A 15,742-nucleotide genomic window follows, 5' to 3' on the forward strand; every position below is an offset into this window, starting at 1 on the left:
AATTCATGCTGCAGAATGGAGAATCATAAGACTTTCTGCTGTTGATTCCCCAGCTCAGCAGTGTTTTGGCTTGCCTGAAAATTAAAAGGTGTCCAGAACTTGTCCCCTTTTTCACAACTAATTAATGTAAGCCAAAACAAATGGAAGAAAACCTGTGTGTCCATGGTATTGGTGACCTGTGTCTTCCTTTTGTCAGACTGGAATCTAAAATAATTTTCTAGTGCATGCAGTACTTAGCCAATATTATAGACCTGCCTAGTAAGGATAAAACCTCTGGTCAATATGTGAAACAGTTCACATTACCAGCCATGGACCATTGGGTGCAACCACGCAGAAGAACATTTTCTGCCATTGATCAACAATAATTCCTGGCATTTACAAGGCATCTTTAACCTGACAGCCTTAAATTGCTCGGCAGCACTACTAAATTCTCAGAGTACCTCTCTGAATTAGGTGACGAAGTACATATTTACAAGTGAGCAGAGAAAACAGAAGGGTAAGATAATTTTTGGTCAGATAGTGAATTTTTGGCAAAGTCCAGAAAAGCATGTAACCTTACAGCCTCCTAGATTTGTTGAAAAGGAGATGTCAACTTTGTTACTGAAGCAGATTAGGTTTGTATCTCCTGTTCATTCACTCTGTACTGATGCAAACCTGTCTGTAATGCCAGCGCAATTATACATTCCTGTATTCTAGTTCTGCTGTTACTGGTGGTAGAAGGGACACTTGGTTCTAAACAAGGATATGATTGGCTGCATGTGAATCACAGAATCACAGAATGGTTTAGGTTGGAAGGGACCTTAAAGGTCATCCAGTTCCAATACACCTGCTGCCATGGGCAGGGACATCTTAGAATCATAGAATAGTTAGGGTTGGAAAGCACCTCAAGATCATCTAGTTCCAACCCCCCTGCCATGGGCAGAGACACCTCACACTAAACCATCCCACACAAGGCTTCATCCAACCTGGCCTTGAACACTGCCAGGGATGGAGCACTCACAACCTCCATGGGCAACCCATTCCAGAGTCTCACCACCCTAACAGGAAAGAACTTCCTCCTTATATCCAATCTAAACTTCCCCGGTTTAAGTTTTAACCCGTTACCCCTTGTCCTGTCACTACTATATCTTCACTAGACCAAGTTGCTTCAAGCCCAATCCAACCTAGCCTTGAACACTGCCAGGGATGGAGCAGCCACAGCTTCCCTGGGCACCCTGTGCCAGCACCTCACCATCGTCACAGTAAAGAACTTCTTCCTGATGTCTAATCTAAATCTACCCTCTTTCAGCTTAAAGCCCTTTCCCCTTGTCCTGTCACTACATGTCCCTTGAAAGGTCCCTCTCCAGCTTTCTTTAGATCCCCTTTAGGCACCGGAAGCTGCTCTAAGATCCCCCCGGAGCCTTCTCTTCTCCAGGCTGAACAAGCCCATCACCCTCAGCCTGTCTTTGTAGCATAGATGCTACAGCCCTCTGAGTATCTGCATGGCCTCCTCTGAATTCGCTCCAGCAGATCCATAGTCCTATTGTGTTGGGGCCCCAGAGCTGAATGCAGTGCTCCAGGTGGGGTCTATACACACAAAGTCTCAAGTTTAATTGCAAAAATTCTCTGTACAGATAAGATGGTTTCAAAGTGTGTAGACCTGTGAAGAACCAGCTATGAATACCCAAACAGCTACCATTTACACAGCAGTTCAGAGCCATGGGATGAAGCATAGCTTCTTCAGACTTGCAAGGCAAAATAGTCTGCATAGTAAAAATACTATAAAGATTATTGGCTACTTTATCATCCTTACTTTTATCATAAACATGAGTGAAGAACTGTTGTGATCAATGGAATTTCTATTTCTGGGGCTTGCAGGGGGCTGGAAACCCTCTTCTTCAGGCAAATCAGGTTGCAAATTACATCTAAACACTGGTACATTTAGTACTACACACAGTCAAAAAAAGATCCTCTCCTATACACTGTCTTGTTCTGCTCTTTTAGCAGTTCAACCCCTTGAACCATGCTTTGAGTCTGTGCTTTCAGACCTGTTTCACACCGTCAGTTTCTAAATCTGGTGTCATTCTTCTTCCTGACAAATGTAAATATATTTATACAGCAAAAAGATGTTTATGGCTTAACATTTTAATAACGCTGTAGTCAGTTTTTACTAGTGCTTCGCTGTTATATTTTGTATGAGATACGAAAGAGTAACAAAGAGAATATCAGCGTGGGGTTTTAGGCTTACGACCTTAATGTATTATGGTACAACAAAATGTATTACCTAAAGTTCCTTTTCTCATAAAGGCAAATGAGAATACCATAGACACGATAACAAAAAGCGGTGGCCAGATCAGCAGTAAATTCTGTAATTGCAAAACCACTTTTTTTCTTTTTCAAACAAAAATGTGATTTATACAAAAAAGTTTGAAATGAGGAGTGCTAGGGTCCCTGAACTTGGCTGTATGTGTATTACGCAGCTTGTGAGAACAGAAATTACAAACTAAACAGAACCAAACCCTTTTTCCCGCAGAATGTGCTTTGACCCGTGAACCCACAGCAGATAGCTTGGCCATCTGGATGGCGTGTGCGACAGGATGCAAGGAATCACCCCTTCGGATGGGTACAAACGGTTGGGAGGAACCCCTGCTAGACGTCGGGGAGAAGGGGGGGGAGAGTCAAACATTCTTGAAGCTGAGAGGGAAAGCCTCGTAAACTCTTGATTTCTTCCTGTGCTCTCTTCACTACCCAGTAGGCATCAAGACAACTTCACAAGAAAACTGGACAGGAATTACTTAGTCTGGAACCAAATCAGCACTAAGCGTGCAGGGGAGCTCTTTTTTCACTCTCATTCCAAATTATATTGAACTTAAGCTGAAGCACCTCACAAAACCTGAATTAGTAAGCATTCATTTCAAGAGATACTGGTATCTCCAGGAAGTGACAGGCTCCCCCAACCAACCAAGTGTACCGAAACATTTGCTTTCTCCTCGGCCGGCGGCTGCCCGCCTCAGGGCCGCCCAGGGACACCGCCGCTGCAGCCTCAAGGGCCGGGGCTGGGTGAGGCCGCCCTGAGGGAAAACAGGCGGGCGGGCGGGCAGCGAAGCCCTCCCGCCGGCGATCCGCCAGCTGCGCCCGCCCGCTTCGAGACGCGCCGCGGACTCCGCCGCACGGCTCCGAGGCCCGTTACGGCCGGCGCTGCCCGCGGCCCCGGCAGGGGCGGTGCTCCCGGGGCGGCTCTCCGGCCCCGGCCCTGCCGGACGCCCGTCACCCGCCGCGGGCACAGCCGCCCCGCAGCAACGCGCCCTCCGCCCGCCGGGGCGGCGAGGGCGGAGGTGGGGGGAGAAAGGAGGCGCAGCGGGCGCGCGCACACTTCCCGGCATGCAGCGGGCGCCGCGCTCGCACCAAGATGGCGGCGCCGCTGGAGGAGTACGAGAAAGAAGCGGGCTGTGTCCCCGTCCTGCACCCGGAGGTGAGGGCGCCCGCCGGGAGGCGGGCACGGGCGGGCTCGGGGCGCGGCCGGGACGGCGCCCAGCCGCGGGAAGGGCGGCGGTGCGGGGCGAGGCGAGCGGGCGGGGTGCGTTCAAGGCGGGAGCTGCTCCGCCGCCTCCTCCCGCTGCCGGCCTGGGTGTGCGCGGCGGCGGCCGGGGAGGGCAGGGTCGGGCCGGGCCGCGGCTGGGTGGGAGGAGGATGCGGGTGCTGGTGGAGGGGAGCAGGGCTGCCGGCCCTCCTGTGCCGCCCTCGCCGGCGGTGATGGTCTCGCCCGGGACCGTGCCTGGGACTGAGGCGGGCGGTGGGGGCCCGGTTCCCTTCCGGCCCCGTCTTCTCTGCGGGCAGAGCCGCCCCAGGTGGTGCCGCAGCACTGGCGTCCACGACCAGCAGCGCTCGGTGCCCGGCCAGGCTCGGCGGCTGGCCCCGCCGCCCCGGGGGGTGCTGCTGCCCGTTAGCCCGGGTGACGCGGTTCGGAGGAGGAGGAATAAATGTTTCTTGTTGCGTTTTGCTGGTAGCGGCCTGCTGGTCTGGCCTGGTCTCATCCAGCCCAGCGCTGCCAGGGTGGAGTGGGCTTTATTTTGAAAGGAAAAGGTCTGTCATTTCCAACGTGTTGGACAGGCAGTGGGAGGAATGCTTATAGGTGATGTGTGGAGGTCGCTTCGTGACACATTTTTACCCTTCTTTTGTGCCACCTACCTCTGTCAACAGCGTGAGCATTCTTCAGGACCGGTGCGATTGTTTTGAAATGTATTTTAAACAGTTTAGAAAATCTCTTACGTGTGGGCTTGTCACCTGATACATTAAGGATTGTAAGAATTGATTTTTCAGCCTACGAGAAAGATTAGCGCGTATGCCAGGCTCCAGTTTTTGCGAAGCAGATGGTACTCTTGTTCCTTAAACAACATCTCAAAGACACTTTTAGTTTTCTTCATGACTAAAGAGACTTTATAGGCCTCTATGCAATTGTGTATCCTACCCACTCTTCTCTACCTCTCTAAACTGTGCTTCCTTATGACTTTAAAATAGACCTGTCAGTTGAGAAGGTTAACTAGCAAAGCGATGCAAGTAAGTGTCTTGATATATATATTTTGCAATTTTATTTTTTAAAGCGATGTGCAAAGGCTGTTGCTACATGTTCCTTCAGACTAACTGGAGAAGTACCCTCATTTGCAGTGTCTGATGTTTTTCAGAAGTTACAGAAGTTTTCAGTACTGATCCAGATTGTTGGATGTTGATGCTCTTGGAAAGAAAACGTTGTTAACTTGTAGAAACTTTAGATGGGCAGTCTGAAACTATAAAATAGAATAAGAATCATCTACAGGCTGTTAGAAAACAATTGTGTTCCCAGGATCGAAGACAGTATTTGTTAAATTAACTTTGAATGATTACTATGTAGAGAACAAACATGTCTCAGTTTAAATTGGGGTTTTTCACTAGTTGAGTGGTCTGGTAGAATTTTATACTTTTGCTTTGGTGTCTAAGGCTGAGTGTGTGTACAAAAGATACGGAAGGAAGTTAATACTTACTGTGTTCTGTAACACCAGTGTGAATCTTTTAATATACAATAAATATCATTTTACTTGATTTTGCTGGAAATGCTGAGTGTTATTTGACTATATATTATTCACAGGGTAGTACTTACATGGATTTGAGTGGGTGTCAGTCCTTAAAAATCCCTTTGTGCAGAGAAGCTTTAAAAGAGAAGGATGTTTTTAATGTTGGTGGTGAGACCGGCTGTTAAAAGAGCATTTCTGGAGTGCCTGTTAAAAGCTTGAGGATTTGTTACCGTAGCAGTATTGTCACAGAACCTGCCCACTGAACAATGTAGTGCATTTGTGCTCAGTCATTTTTGAAGTCAGGGGCCTTAATACTCAGTGATTTCCACTTTTAAAGAAAATAGCACCATGTCCTTATGTAAGTAGTGACGTTGGAGCATATAATCGGTGCTTACATTTGTATACACATAAAAATGATGCTTTTTATAGGACTGTCAAAATCTCATGATTTCTTACATTTCCTTCTCCTGTTACCTGTCATGCAGCTTTTTCAGATATTTTTCCTGTGTGTGTATTTTTTTATTTTTAAATGAGACTTTCACTTCTTACTGTCTTTTTGTTTTGACTAATTTGGATTTCATTCCAAGTTTTTTGATGGGCTTTTTTGGAAAGGAAATTTTTGCTTTCATTTGGGCTCTATGGCTTGCATTTTGCCATGAGGTGTTATGAACACAGTATTAGTATTGTAGGAAAGATGTTCCTAGGAACAGTGGGGAAAAAAAATACCGGAGTGGTGTAAGATCTTTGTAAGATCTCAGTGTTTATTTGTGAAGGGTTCATCTGAAAGTGGTGATTCAAGTAATTCTGATGAGAAGAGGTAGAAATACTGCTGAAAATATGACTGCTTTAGGAAACTGATGATGCGGCTGCTTTTAGTGGATTTTGAGTCTTATCTTTCTGATTAAGTTCATGGGCCTCTCTCCATCCCACGTGAAAGCAAGATGAACTTATATAATAGACTCTTTCTTCAAAAGATATTTATTCTCTCATTCTGACCACAAGCTCAGTTTAGTATGTCAGTGTAGATCCCACTGTTTTCTACTAGTAGTGTTGCAAGGTGACTAGTGAACAATGAAGCAGATAAATATTTTTAGTGGGGAAGTACAGTAAGTAACATGAATTGCTCATGCAATACAGAATGATCTTACAGTATATGATAAATGGGTGGGAAAATGCTGGCTAACTAATCTTGGAAATAGTTGCTAGAGAGAATTGTTCCTGAAAGTCTTAGAGGAGTTAGTCTACTGGACTCAAGAGGTTTTTCATGAATTAATTGGAAGTAATAGCAAAATTGCCATTAATATACCTTCCAGGCAAACACAATGGGTAGGTTCTAAGCAGGGAGGACAGCACAACTGTACAAAACCATCTAGAATTCATCTGAAGTTTTTCTAGTAAAACAAAGTGCACCTTAATGCAGCCATATTCAAAGTAATGCATTGAAGGTAAGGAATGTAAGCATGGGATTGTATCCCCAATTTTATTGACTGGTAGGATATAAATATGAACAAGCAGTTCAGCAGAAGCTTCCAGGATAATGCTTTGATTAAAAAAAATATGTAATGTATTCCTTGATTTATGTTTTTTGTTGTTGTTGTTGTTTTTTTTTTCCTGAGGGTGGCTTACTGATGGGAGCAAGGAGAGTGTGTTGGCTGAGCATGTGGTAATACTAACGATGAAGTTTTGTCTTTAAAAGTCATTGTTAAACAAGGAGGAGTGTGGAAAAAAGTTAAGAAACAGTTTAATAATGCCTTAATGCTTAAAAAGTCCATGTTCATATTAGCAGATATTTCTGAGAAGCATCTTTCCTTCCCCCCCCCCGTGACTACTTTTGTACTGAGATGCAGTGCTTTATTCAGTTTATACTTAACAGGATCCAGTGGCTGGAGAGTGAAGCTGAATGGCATCAAATTGAAAAGTAGGAATGGTAAAACGGTGAGGATGAGTAGTCATCATAAGGAAGAAAGGAAGACAGGGCTGGATTTAACCAGCTCTTAATGTTTTCAGCTTGAGTTTGGATGTCTTTCTAGAGACCACATGGGGGGTTTTGACTTCTGGACATGTGTTAAGTGTTGTGTTCTAAATCTGTGAATACAAGCGAGTGTAGATGTTTGGGGTGGCTGATTCTGTGGGTGATATGCCACCTCTTACACATGCTTGAATCCTTCAGCAGGATTGTGGAGTGCATGGATGACCAAAGAGAGGGAGTTCTGTGGGTGTATGTCTCAAGATGTATATGGCATTGGCTGCCCTGCAGTGGGATACGGTAGCTCCAAGAGAGGTAGAGCCTCCATACTGTGCCTGGGATGGCACAGTAACACAATGCTGTATAGTGCCTGCTAGTTTGTTTCCTTCTCCCAGTGTTCAGGTTTCTGGTGACAGTTACAATGGCAAGCTCTGCTTCCATTTATACAGTGTAGCCCTAGTATGGGAATGCTACTCAATACTGTTTGCACTTGTTACTCTCCGAGTAAATGATCTTAGTAGGCCTTCTGACTTTAAATTCTTTGGATCTTCTAAACAAGAACAACTTCCTGACTGTTGTGTGGGAAGTGATAGGCTTGGATGGTTTATTTCGAAATCTAAGGAGGGGGGTTGGAAATCTTTAAAAAACTGAATTTGTTTGTATTATTCCTTTTTGTTTGGAAAATATTCTTGGTGTGTGTGGCCTAGTATGTCCTGAGCTGCCAAATGTGTTTCAGCTGTTCAGGGCTGTGTCTCCTCCAAAATGGTAAGAACTCTTACTAGGGAGGAAGATCTGTTTTGTTACTGCAGTGTAGTACACCCACCATTCTCCTTAGGCTTATAGGGTATGTTTGAGAGAGGTGGAAGTTATCAATTAATCCTAGCTGAAACGCTTAATTTCAATCTTTGTTTCTCTGTGGTTCAACTTGTAACTATCTAGGAAGTTAGAAGCACAGTATCTCCTTGCAATCTTTGGCAGTGGTGCGAAGAAGATAGGTAAACTTACTGTAGATAGCTTTGGCTCTAATTTCTTCTGTTTAAAATGCCAGTGAAAGGCCTGATTTTACAGTCCAGCTATATCCCCTGTGGAATTCTGTTGATTTTGTGTGGGGCTGTACGAGGGTGCAGTTTGTTCTTAATTAATTGTTCTGTAAAGGTATGGGACTTTATGGTTTAGTTAGGATCACTCTAGGGACTAAGCTTACACCTGTGAACTTATTCAAAGACCAGTTATTGTTTACTGGTATTACTAAAAGAGGAGGATGGAATCATGAAGTGTCAGGCAGATTGACGTGCTTATTATTGAAGCTTGTGTCTTGCTTCATGGGTCACAGTTAGCCTCATAGTTTGAGGCCAGAGGGGACTGCAGATCTAATCCACCCTTCTAATGCAGGCATTCAGGGTTCTTTAATGAACTAATTCTCTTTATAGGCAGGATATTACTTATAAAGCAAACAGGAAAATAAACAAAGTCCAACAGTAACAAATACTATTGTATAGCTGGGAAAGTTGTCTCCAAATTTAATTAGTCTAAGACCTAAACCTGTTTTTAGTTTGAATTTAATTTGTTTCTCTTCATTACATCTTGAGGGATACCTATCCAAATACAGTATGTCTGTATTTATTTAATATGCTGATGATTATCAGATCCCTACACTGTTGTTATGGTCTGCAGCCATACTGACCCTTTTGAGTCTCTTGTGAAGTCCCGTTCTTTCATTCTTTGTGTTTTTATGGCATTGCTCTGAGTGCAATAGCTGTTGTAGTGTACTCACAACCAAAACACTATTCTAGTAGTCATATCAGGGACAGTTGCTGTAGTAAAGCAACTTCTGCATTCTTGCTCAGCATTCCCCATATGTAGAGACTGTTGTACTGATCCTGCTGGAAACTACTGCATTGGAAGTTTGTGCCTAGATGATTACCCATCTCAAAGTCAGTGCTTTCTGGATAATTTCCAGGATGGGTCTTCATTTTAGATATGACTTTGCTACTGTTACTATGTAAAATAACCTTATTCTGGCCTCTCCCAACTTTGCCCAAGTAAGATAAGCTACATGGTGTGAGAAGCAGAGTATTATGCATCCTTCTCCCCACAGTTGTTCAGCTCTAACTTGTTTACTCCTAGGCTGCAGACAATCATGAAAAAAGGTGGGATCAAATACAAGCTCTGTAGGATGCTTAGTTTCCTCTCAGTAGTGTTTTCATTTTGACAATACCTTAAGGTTTAAAAAATGTGAGCTACTGAAAAGAGCAAGAGAGAGGCTTTTTTTTTTGCTAGCATAGTCCTTAACCAGGACAGTATGTATAATAGTCACAAAACAAATCATAAGAATAAAACTTGTTCACCTCTAGTTTTTAAGACTTGCAAGATATAGCACATGAACTTTCTGTATATTCTAATTTCTTAATCAAAATATCAGACAATACTAAATCAAACACCTTTGACATTAACTGTGTTTGACCATTACTACTTCTTTATCATCTGGAAGTGCTGGGTTTATTTTTCTGTGAAGCCATAGTACTTAGCATTACTAGTCTTTGCTTTTTTGTTAGTTCCATATCAAACCTAGAAAAGGCAGCACTAAGTTAAAATGGAAACCATTTATAATCCATAATCTTTTATCCAGATCATGGGAGTTTCTTCAGGCTTAATGAAAAACAATGTTCACATCTTTTGGACTATATGGTTGGCCTGGCCTGACCAGCCTGTATTTTAAAGGAATTTAATAATATTTGTTGTTATATTAGGAGGCATTTTATTGTGGCAACAGGATAGGATTTAAATTTTCTGGCTTTTTCCTCAGGTTTTGCTCTGCACTTATTGAACATTTTCAAGTTGTGTGGGTTTGTGTTTTTACTGACAGTTTTATCATTCTTACATTGTAATCTTGACAACTTTTGTCCATGTCTTGTTGTTTGGGTGCTCCTCACCTGGTAGGGTTACAGATGCGTTGTATCCTTTCGCTTGCTTTTCAGTTTTCCATATTTTTCCACTTTGTCACGCTCACTGTCAATGCTTCTCTTGCCATTTTACAAGGTTGTTTTTACAGTTGTTCTCACTTCTCCTGTAAACTACAGTTTTTCACCACTTTGGGCTTTTTCTCAATGGTAACATTGTGGCTTCTCAGTAAGTAGTAAAACACCTAAACCAGATTTCAGCTATTTAGAGTTTTAACTCTACATATTTTCTTCACATTTGGGCAGTAATTGCTTTTTAACTTTGTGAAGTAGGCCCTCTTAAAGTATCAGTGATAAATATCTGTTTTGACCTGAATTTATCGACTCAGTTTGCCTTTACTTCTTAAACACAGATTTTATTTCTCTCAGATTTCACAGGTTTGAAGTCTTTCAACAGCATTTGTTTAACTGTGTTTGTGTTTGTTCAGGATAGTAATGAGGCATTATAAACATGGAAGAGGGTTACATTTTAACTTTGCAGAATCCAATTTATGGAAATAAAGAGGAAAAAGTTTGTTTGCCGTTCGCTTGAAAATTGGGTGATATTGTCATTGATACTGACATGTGTAGATGGGAGCAGCCTCAGTAATTGATATTTCAGCATGCACACTGTCCTGCTGTATTTTTGAAGACAGTATGACATAAAGAACTGGCTTTCATAGCATCCTTATAGTTGAAAGAAACACATGGGTCTGTTATGCATGAGACAGTAGAACAAAGTCAAAAGCTTCTTCTTGAAGTCAGAGGAAGTCTGGCTGAATTGAACCCTCAGGCCTGTCAAGCCTAGTACGTGGTGTAACATTAGACTACAATTTGTCTTGTGCAGTTTTCAAATCTAGTAATTTCTTCCTACGCTTGTAGATGCCCTTAGGTCTTTAGATGCGTTTCCTTGATTGTGTTCGTAAGGGGAAAAGTGCTGAAAATGTAAGTGGGAATGCTGTGATCAGAGTTGGAAAGCTGCTCAAGACCAGGGGAAAGTGAAGATGAGGAGGGACTGCAGTAGCAAGAGAAGAAAGACATTGGAGTGTGCTTTGAAAACACTTGTATTGCTGGCTTTAAAGGGTGTGGTTTTGCAATTGAGTTTAAGCTGGTCTAAAACCACTGTGAAACCCAGACATCTCGCAGTTGTGTGGCCAGTAAATGAATTGGGATACTTGTTTCGTGAGTTAGATCCTAACTGAAACCGTTTCTGTGCTGTTGTGAGAACTGGTAAAGAGGTAATGGAAGATGGGCAGCCAGGACTGTGAGTCTGACCACTCCTCTTGAGGGCAGGTCAGTTTTAGCTTGACTTAAGCTAATTATGAAACTTACGTTTAAACACTTCCAGCTGCATACATTTGCCAGTGGTACTTGTCTGGTCCCAGGATAAACCAGTTCAGGAAAGCGAATCAGTAGAAAGTTCATCCAACTAAAAAACCCCTAAAGATAGTGTGTATCTTGTGCCAGTTCACTCAACCTACTCATTGCGGGATCAAGTGCACTACAGTACTGGCAGGAAGGTACAGGGTGACCTGGTGTGATTGATTGGAAGCTTAGGAGTTGGATAGAATAGAATCATTGTGAACTGTCACACCATAGATTTACTAAGCTGTGTCACATATGCTGCAGAAAAAGTGACTATTAGCATGACTAGAAGCACCTTTCATGCATTTCCTACTTGTGGTAGGTGAATCAACTTGCATTTATCACAAGTGGAAATGAGAGTTTGCTTAGCTGGCTCCAATTTGCTGATTCAAGGTGGTGGTGGGAATGGTGAATTGAAGTTTTCCACGAGGACAGAATGCAATTTGTGCTTTCTTTTTTTTTTCTGTATCTGTCAAGGAGAAAAGAGGGCCCACGGCTAGGTAAGGCTGACTGCTCTTTCTGTCATATGCACCTGCCAGTGCTATGATTCTTGATTTAATTTTTTCCACTGTTCCTCAGAGATGAGTTGGCTATAAACTCATGAAGCAACATAATTTACCTTTGAGTGTGGCTTTGGCAAATACTTGCTGAATAAAGCAGACCCTTCAGTATACTTTTTTAATATGTGATATTACCAGGTTTGAAAATTTAATGAATAGTATTGATCTTTCAAAAAAGAATTTTCTAAGTACCCTTTTCTAGGAATTTTAAAAAGAAGAGTTTGGCTTTTTTTCCTTCAAATAGCTGAGGATCAGGTTTGAGCTAGATATGTGCTTAGGTGCATTTTTGAAACTGAGCACTTAAAAGTGTAATGCATATTTGGTTTTAAATTAATGTTGTGATGACTGAATACTAATGCTAGGTCTCTCAGGTATTTTTTTTATGTGGAGAGTTCTCTAAGCTCATATACTCTGGGACTCAGTGTTAAAATCACTTGGAGAATAATACAGTTTTATTTCTGTGGAAATACTGATGTTTTGGCTAAGAACACAATGCAACACCCCTTGAAAAGTAAAGAATAATTTATGTACATGTTATTGTAAGTTGCTGACTAAACCAAAGCTTTAAAGTAAACTTTAAACCATAGTATTTTAATTTTTTAACCTTTACAAATGCTAGCAAGCACAGCTGTTTTAAATAACACTTGCTGGTGGCACTGTATGTGCAAATACAAAGCCTCTGAAAAGGCTACTTGTGAAGCTGTTCCTTACTGAAGTGTAGCACTGTTCAGTTTAGGAGCATCTGTAAGTAAATGGCTAGAAAGCAGGCCACTGGTTGTGTTTGCTTTGAAGAAGCAAAACTTGCTCATTACCAGCTGTGCCTTAAATCATACGATCTCTGACCTCTGCATAGAGGGGTTGGATTAAAGGCTTGAGTTGAGCATCTCTGACTCGTTATGTAAAAAATGAGATCTACACTGGAGTGTGTGCAGGATTATTCTCTCTGTGATTGCTGATTGTTGCTTGTGGGTAGAACTCTCTATTGGCAAAAGGACTTTATTATGTTTGAGATGAAGATATTCTCAATCTATCTTGCCACTTTTTAAGGCATTGTCAACTAGAACTTGCTTACAACTGTGACTTTCTTACAAATAAAAACCTCAGAGTATTAGGTGCAGATTTTTTTTTCTGTTGTGTATGTATTCTACAATTAGCTTCTCCAGGGATTTTCTTAAACACATCTTTTCTTCTGGCATGTCAAGAAATGGTGTAACAGGCCAAAAAATACAGGAGGCAAACTAAACAGACTTCACAGACAGGATGCTGTCAAATGTGGAAAGTAATGGAAGGTGGTAACAGAATTGGCATTGAATGGAAGAGGTTTTGATCGTGTCATACTTATTCTGTGTAATTTAATGGTATAATAGGAGCAGGGAGAATCCCAGCATAAACTGTAAGGGTCAACATAAGGCAAGTCGGATAGTATATATTTGCAAGCCAAACACTGAACTGTGGGATTTCATGGGTTTGGGTTTTTTTTTGGCGGGGGTGGGGGGGGTGGGGTGGTTTGTAGGTACAATATGATCAGTTAAGATAAAAAAAAAAAATAAAAAAAAAAGCATGTTTATTTAATGGAGAATATAATCTGGTTTAGATGGAATTTTTCTTGCGTGTATAAGCTAAACTGAAGGTGTGTATGTGTCATCATATTGTGTTCACCTCTGGGACCCCCAACAAAAGAAAGATGTGGACCTGTAGGAGCTAGTCCAGAGCAGGCTATGGAGATACTCTGAGGGCTGGATCACCTCTCCAGGTTGAGGGAGTTGGATTGTTCAGGCTAGAGAAGACTCCAGTTAGAACTCAAAGCAGCCTCTCAGTACCTAAAGGTGCCTAACAATAAAGCTGGAGAATTACTTTTCAGAAGGACATGTAGCAATAGGACAAGCAGCAATGGCTTTAAGCTGAAAGAGGGTAGATTTAGATCAGATATTAGGAAGAAGCCCTTTACTGTAAGGGTGGGGAGGCACTGGCACAAGTTGCCTACTAAAGCTGTGGCTGCCCCATCCCTGGCAGTGTTCAAGGCCAGGTTGTACATGGCTTTGAGCAGCCTGGTCTAGTATGAAGTGTCCCTGCCCATGGCAGGGTGGTTTGAACTGTGCAAGCTTTAAGGTCCCTTCCAACCCACACCATTCTGTGATCTCAGTTCAGGAAATCTAACAGCTCACAGCTACTGAAGGCTTTGACTCCTCAGACTGGGGAACCTAGTCTGAACTCCCTGTTGGGGAACCCTGCAGAATTCTTTTTTTCTGGCTGGGACCTCATGTAAATATGAGAAAGATCAGAAGCTCCCACTTGGTGACAGGCAAGTTAGTCAAATTAGCTGCTACTGGTTTCGCCCTAAATTTAATGTTCTTTCTAGAAAAGAAAAAGCTACTCTTCTTACACCTGTAAAGAATTAAATGTGATTCTGAAATTAAGACATGATCACTTTAGCTTCTGTTTTTGTTCCTTTCTTTGCTATGGAATTAGGTGAAGGGGTAGGTATCATGAAGTTGTTACGAATTTTAGAAGAGGAACTTCCATTTAAAATGTTAAATACTAGCGCTGTTTCTTATAGGAAAGTGATGAACTGATTTTCTTGCACTTATTTTGTGAGCATTTTTCTATTAATGTTAGTGCGTGAGTGGCTAGTATTTCTGTGTATATAAACTAATGTGGGTGTTTCTAATATGCAAATTACTATAAATACATTTGTAGAGCTTCTTGCACTGCCTTAAAAGTAGGAGCAAAACTGAGAAAGCTTACTGAAAAGCACTATGTTCTTACAGATGAAGAACAGAGAAATTGAACACACAAATACAGGGGAAGGAATTCTTTAAGATTAACCTCCCATAGTCCATGTTAAATATAGCATACATGAGTATTATTTTAATGTTTAACTAACCTGAAATAGTTGCAGTCCTTTCCAATTTTACAACTATTCTTTCAACTGCAGATGGATATGGAAATAGTAGTCATAAAAAAAACCCCACAAATTATGTTTTCTTCTGTTTCATTAAGAAACCAAGGCAATAGTATGCAATATTTTTTGGAAGGTTATGCTTTTATTTCTAATTTTTATTTTAGAACATGCTATTATTTTCTCTTTATGTGTCAATTTTCTTGGTCACTATTCAGAATTGGAGGTTCTGATCAGGGTATTGCTTCCTTGCAGCAATATTGCATAATGTTAAAGGAAAAGCAGTTCTAGCCATCTGTTAATGCCTACCAGAGCCATGTGTGGCAGCTGTAAGTAGCAGCATTTTCCTCCCTTCCTTATGTCCAAGCAGGCATATTGACCTGTTCCTATCCTCCTGCTATACAGAATCGCAAATTATGAAATTGTTCACTCAGAATAATTCAGACTTGGACATCTTATTCTTTCAAGCGTAGCTGCTTGTTTTTGTTTTTTTTTTTTTTTTTTATTACAAGTACTGCTCTCAGAATTCTCCTTAACCTTATTTAATTTTGGCTTTTTATTGGGAAAGATTAAGAGATTTGAGTATTGAGGGGAAATGAACATAACTTTACTTGCATATGTAGTTGTGAAGAGAATTGATTGGGAATGCCAGTATTCTTAGTGCTCATTCTTGGGAGCTGTGCTTACTGCACACACCCCCTTCTTCCTTTTTTTTCTTTGGAGTTACTTTTCATGCTTTGCTTTATCTTCTGCTTCCCCAGCTTACCAGTCTGATTTTCCAGAGCAGGTTCTCTTTTCTCTTCTTCTGTGTTGTTTCTGTTTTTCCTAAGTGCCAGTTTTTCTTTTTAGTCTTATTCTCACTCTTCTGAGATTTTTCCTACCCTGCATTACTTGCGCATCTGTGCAAGCAGTCTGCACATTCTGTGGCTAATGAGTAATGACAGACTAGTCACAGACGCACATGAGTGATAGAGCACTGTCAAAGG

General features: G+C 41.7%; 1 protein-coding gene across 1 annotated transcript in view; it reads left to right on the forward strand.

The window, feature by feature from the left end:
- Positions 1-3,350: 3,350 nt before the first annotated feature.
- The window catches only part of ZDHHC17 (zinc finger DHHC-type palmitoyltransferase 17), a 69,133-nt gene continuing 56,741 nt past the window's right edge, over positions 3,351-15,742 (forward strand). Inside the window, exon 1 of the mRNA XM_065669283.1 lies at positions 3,351-3,451. Within this exon, the coding sequence (XP_065525355.1) occupies positions 3,389-3,451 (63 nt within the window). The 5' untranslated portion in view covers positions 3,351-3,388. The remainder of the gene's footprint in view (positions 3,452-15,742) is intronic.

This window comes from Lathamus discolor, chromosome 1, assembly GCF_037157495.1.
Source record: "Lathamus discolor isolate bLatDis1 chromosome 1, bLatDis1.hap1, whole genome shotgun sequence".
Lineage (NCBI taxonomy): Eukaryota > Metazoa > Chordata > Aves > Psittaciformes > Psittacidae > Lathamus > Lathamus discolor.